The 6,163-nt window shown below is 32.1% G+C and overlaps 1 protein-coding gene across 3 annotated transcripts in view; it reads right to left on the reverse strand.

Moving 5' to 3' along the window:
- The window catches only part of LOC150098339 (uncharacterized), a 275,596-nt gene extending 269,787 nt beyond the window's left edge, over nt 1-5,809 (reverse strand). For all 3 annotated transcript variants that reach the window (XM_090405890.1, XM_090405891.1, XM_090405889.1), the window contains exon 1: nt 5,490-5,809. In XM_090405890.1, coding sequence (XP_090262016.1) covers nt 5,490-5,640 — 151 coding nt within the window. In that variant the 5' untranslated portion in view covers nt 5,641-5,809. The remainder of the gene's footprint in view (nt 1-5,489) is intronic.
- Between the last annotated feature and the right edge of the window lie 354 nt (nt 5,810-6,163).

A 6,163-nucleotide genomic window follows, 5' to 3' on the forward strand; every position in this document is an offset into this window, starting at 1 on the left:
GTTTTCTGTAGATAGAGAAGAAAAATGAATAATTAGGAAGCTGTGTCACTAGTGTATCTAAAAAGGGGAGACTATTATTACTTTTTTTTTCTATGGTAAAGTTCATTTTAGGATGTTGGCTGTTAAGATGTACCAAAAATGTATCACACATTATCAACATAGCGCAGCCAAACTGTTGGTTTTTATATGGGTGTTGAGAGCACAGTTTGCAAAATGTTGCATATAGAAGTTTGCTAGAAAAGGAGGAAAGAGGGGAACCCATAGCAGTCCAATCTAGCTGCTTGTATATTTTTCCTTTCCATGGGAAATACCCTGCATATATGGTGAATCTGAATAATTCAATTATGTGTGGGGGGGGGTTAAGGTCAAGGGTCTCTGTCTAAGGTACATTAGTGAAAATGTGAGGTGATATCAAAACTGACCATGATGTCAGAATCTGTCAGAGTTAAATATTAAATTAATGTTTTAAAGTGTAAAGAAGTTTTAATAGATGAGAGAGGCCTGTAAGAGAGAAAATTGATTTGGATAACTGTTTAGCCAATTTGTAGGTGGGGCTGTATATGCTATTTAGCCACTGTGTATATGGCTACAGCCCATAATATTTATTTGTCATGTAATATTTTATCCATAAAATGGATAAAATATTTATTTGTCATGTAATATTTTATCCATAAAATGGATAAAATATTACATGCACCCCTGCCCAACACACAGAAGCAGAGCAAAACCATTCCCATTCCATAAAGGGAACACCAGAAAAAATAAGCCAAAGTTCTGTGCAAACATGATCTGCATACCACTTTCAAATCTTTCATTCAAATAGCAACTTTTATACATTGTCCTAAAAATCGATTGCATCCTCTTGAATATCCTGGAGCATATAAAGTTACCTGCAAGTTAGACTACTTTGGACAAACTGGTAGATGAGTTAACATACACCTTCAAGAACATAAAAATTATATCCAAGATCATCTGTATGGCAAGTCAGGATTGGCAGACAAGGCTCTGGATACTCCTTCATATAGGATCAGATGGAGAAAAACATCTACATTACATAGAAGTCATTATAGGTTTAAGAAGTTATTCTTAGAATCAGCATCAGCCATGAAGCACTCTCCTGACCTTAACATGTATGGCTGCATTAATTTACCAGAGATCTGGGAGACTATCATTTTAAGACAATAGCCGGACTTCTCTAAATTAACTTTGTAGTTATCCAGCCAACAGATGGTGCCATGTGAGGATATTAGGTGTCAGTTACAATTTAAATTGTTTCTACAATTACTTGGTTTAGTGGTATATGCTTGTCACAGTTATCACTGTGCTCTAATGATGCTAGGTAGAAAACCAGTGAAATATTATCGAGTTTAATAAATGTTTTTTTTTCCCTCTTGATGTTGATTATACCATTAAGCGTTGTTATGAATAATGAACAACTCCTAAGCCTTTCTTTACTTACTACTTTACTTTGGAATCTTAATTTTAGGTGATGCTTTATTTCATAACAATATTCAGTTTCTGTAAAAGTGTCTGCAATGTTAACCAATGTCTCTTTTGAAGGTCCAGTTTGAAAAACTGATTAGCCTGAAAGATCCTGATGCTTTAACATATACTTCTATTTATAGGACTACATCAAGAAACACACTCAACCAACTCACTTCAACCATATGAACTGTTAAATATGTATTTAACAAGTAGTATTAAATATGTATTTCATATATATATATATATATATATATATTTGAAGACCAAATGGTTTTCAAAGTGTAACTGCCATTAAGTCCACATCATGATTGTCAGAAAATGCAATGCATTTATAATTATATAAACACATTGCACTTTCTGACAATCATGATATGAGCTTACCATTCTATGTGATAAAAAAAATTATTAACATCCTTTCCCTTATCATATTCAGGGATGAGTAAATAATGGCATATCCCTTAAGTAAAACATTAAAACAGTATAGACAGTCCTTGCTGTTTCCTTTCTCAATGTGAAGTGGTCAAACAGTTTAAAAATAAGTTAAATCTCTAGAATGCAGAGGTTTTTCCAAAGGATGTAGATTAGGGAAGAACTGTGTTTAAATCTCATTTGTGATGAACACTCAACTTTTTTTTTTTTTTTTCAAAAAAGAATATGTTGAGTGGAGTCATTAGGGTTTTTTCACTCTAGAAATACAAACATGCAAACAAACCAGTTTTGAGAATATACACAAATGACCATAGCAGATAAAATGGAGCCAGAGTAAGCACATCTGTGAAAAACTCTGCCACATGAAGGACTCATCACTAAAAATCACCACATGAAAGACTAATGGATTACCCAAGCTGCAGAGCATACAATGGATGCCATTTCTATTAATGAGATGGGCAAAGGATTGCCCATCCTGCCACTATTAACTTAAAATTTTTACATTAAGACGACTTGAAAGAATGAATGTCCATACTGGTGAGTAAATAAAGCTGCGCATGTGATAATATATTGTTATTGAAAGATGATAATGATGATGATGATAATAATAATAATTATAATAATTATTATTATTACCATCATCCTTATCAGACCTCCATGGAGCCAAAAGACTCATCATGGGTAGTCCCACTGTTACATACAAACAGCTTACTATTATTATTATTATATGACACCTCCAAGGAGTCCAAAGACTCATCGAGAGAGGGTACCTACTCTACAACTCTCTGTCTCAATCCACCAACTACAGCGAACTGCATCATCTACAACAACGCCACCACTAACATTTTCACAGACAATCAAAAAATCCATGCCCAGTGGTTAGTGCATCCGCTCTCCAGCCTTTTGGCTTGGAGAGCAGATACACTAACCACTCAGCCAACCGAGTGGTTAGTGTATCTGCTGTGTCTTACCATGTCTTAAATGCATTCACCATCTCTACACTCACCACACTCTTGGGCAACGCATTCATTAAAACAGTACATATGTGAAAGTAATCAATTATTACATGAGTTTTCCAATGTTTTTTTTTTATTCATTTCTTTTTCTCTCTCTCTCTTGTTCATGTACAAAAATGGATCATAAACAACTGTGACTGAGTTTATATTTCTGGTAGCCAATCCAGACCTGTCTGCTGCTGGCCTCAAAATGAATGACATGCCATTTATAAAACTGATCAGAAAAATAAATAAGATAATAAAATGAAAATTAAATTAAAATTTTTACAATCTATAGGTTTCATAAACAAACTTACAAATCTTAATTTGCAAGAAAAAGAAACATGTTAAAAAATATACAATACCTTTCAGTAGCACAAACATTATTTTATTCATATTACCAAAAACAAAATAAATAAAGAACAACAACAAGTGAAATGAAATTTATACAATCTGCAAAATATACATTATTCAGTCATATAAGAAATGAAGATAACTTAAAATAATGAAAAATCAAATCAATCCAAGAAAACACAAATAAAAATAATGGAGCAAATATGTATATCAAAATCCAAATGTTCAAAAGAGAAAATCAGGTAATTATCAATAAATATTGTCAAAATAATGAATGAGACTGCAGCAGAACAAAAGCTTGGCAACTGTAATTAAGTCATTGGTGATGATGATGAAAATAAAATAACACAATGATGAACAACAAAACTAGAAAAATATCTATCTATATATCTATATATATATATAGATGTGTCATATTCCAGTTATTTTTTAAATAACTTTACAACGCAAAGACATATTTTGTGGATGCAGTAATCACTTCAATAAAATGAAAGCTGAATATATATAAATTCATAATACTACTACTTCAAGCAACAATTAACTATAAAATATATATTATAATATGTATAATTTATGTGCGATGAATTTTACATTCATCCAAAATAATATTTTAACAAGATACAGGAGCAGGAGCCACTATTAAAAAAAAAAGTAATATTTAAGGAATTATTTTTAAAGAATGCCAATACAAAGTATTTTCTTTTGTGATACTGAAATAAAGTAACAAAAAGGGGGGGCCATTTCTATGGAGCTTATATCTGGTATCAAAAGATCTTATCATGAAAAAGCATGTAAATCAACAATTTTTAATAGTATGATTTAAAATGAAAGATGGCCTTCAGTCACTTTTGTGTAACAGAAAATAATGTAAATCAAACAGCGTTTTTTAAACTAGTTCTGTAAGTTTCAATTGAATAATCTCAATATATTTAGCAATTTCTATTACAATGCATTGTAATTTAGATTTATGGTGAAAGGTATATTTTTCATGGAACAGCAATCAATAATGAAGTGAAAGAGTATATGGTATCCTCCAACATGAGACAATTTCTTTTATGAAAATAAACAAATACATTGAATATTACTGTAAAAATGATATAACATGCTTTATTGTATTACTATTAGAAAATTATCAGAATATTACTGTATAACATATAATTTTATTCATGTTACTCTCAAAAATGAATAATTTATTTTAAAGTAAAAGGGGATTTGTGAAGTCAAATTAAAAATTTGACTTCACAAATTTTTCCTTTGTGAAGTCAAGTGGATCATCAAGATGCTATGATATTAGTCTGTGTAATAAATTCAAGAAATGTAATAGTGAAAGCGATAATTACAGTGGGATGATAAATACTACTTGTACCAATTCAAAAATTTGCGTACTTTTAACAGATTCCTCAAAGTCGTTATTTCACCTTTGGACTCCTCTTGTTTGCAGAAATCGTCTGGAATATATTTGCTTTGTTGGCTCGGAGACATAGGTTAGTTGAATATAGATTAAATTATAACTCCCAAAACTGGGATTAACTCTTCGATTTTTAAACTACAATGTCTTCCATAATTCATTTAAAGATCACAGCAGTGAGCCTAATGAATATTTTCAGACTGGCAGATAATTTTTAAAAAAATAAAAAATAAAACCACATAACTGTAATAAATGAGTCACCGATCAAATTATCAAAGCCTTTTATTTAATGGATGCAACTTGTTTTGTCTTGTTCAAAACAAGAAAGCTTGTTAGAAGAGTTTCGTGTAATAAAAGATAATGAAATTAATCAGGATGATACCAACAAACTACCCAAAACGGAAGAAAAAATAACATGAGTTTCAAAGTGTAATAATAAGAGAAGAATGAATGGTGAATCTGTACGCAAACAAACAAACAAAAAAGTAACACTGTATTCGTTGGTAACTAGCTTTGTAGTGCAGCTGAAAAGAATTTGAGAATTCTTAACAAGTTCTCTAGCCATGATGTTGAATGTGAATGATCTAATAATGTTCCAGATTTTCTGAAAGGAGAAGGTCACAACGTGCAATCGCAGCTGTTAATCACGTAATAAATCAACTACTGATTCACGAGGTGGATTCATTGATCAAAGAGGCAGCAGGTATGACCAAATGATAGGAATAAAGCAACGTTCGGTCTAAAAAAAAAAATAATAATAAAACCTGCCGATCATCAATGAATACGATGTATAACTAGGTACGATTTCTTAAGCTTACCATTATGTTCAGTAAATATATTTCCTGATCCAGTCGATATCCGTGAATCCTTAGACTTGTGTTTCTGACTGTGCTTTGCCGTTTTGCCACCATGACTACTGCCGACAGACGAGCCACTACCACGGTTCTCTTTGCCCTGCTGGGCTCCCATAGCCTGGCGCTTACTGAGCTAACCAGGATCCACTCCCAGCACTAGCACCGCCAGATTGACGAAAATCTGCGACTTGTGTCGCTCTTTACTGATCCATGTTATCCATATGCATGCCCCTTATTAAAATTATGGGCAAACAATAATATATAGAAACCCATTCCCTCCAACAATAAGCACCTCTGTAGCCATTTTGGCTATGATCCGTAAAGCCGAATTCTTCCGGGCTCCACTCTGATAAATAATCTCAACACCAGATACGGATTTGTATAGAAAGCTTAGTGTACGAGAGAAATGAGTGTGATGAGGTCTTCTTTCTATGTCAGTAAAATAATTGTAACTGGCTGGAAGAAACGTGTTTTTTTTTAAATAAATAAAGCCATGAAAAGAAAAAGGGGAAAACTTAATACATTTTATGAAGAGGTGTTTCCAATCAACAATATCAGTGTTATTATTTTGGATATACGCTATGTTTGTATACAAATATTTGCGTTCTGGATGTATATATTATAGTTCAATTAATGAT

This window comes from Typopeltis vanoorti, chromosome 15 (genome assembly GCF_054136105.1).
Source record: "Typopeltis vanoorti isolate ZY-2024b chromosome 15, IOZ_Tvanoo_1.0, whole genome shotgun sequence".
In the NCBI taxonomy this organism is placed as follows: domain Eukaryota; kingdom Metazoa; phylum Arthropoda; class Arachnida; order Uropygi; family Thelyphonidae; genus Typopeltis; species Typopeltis vanoorti.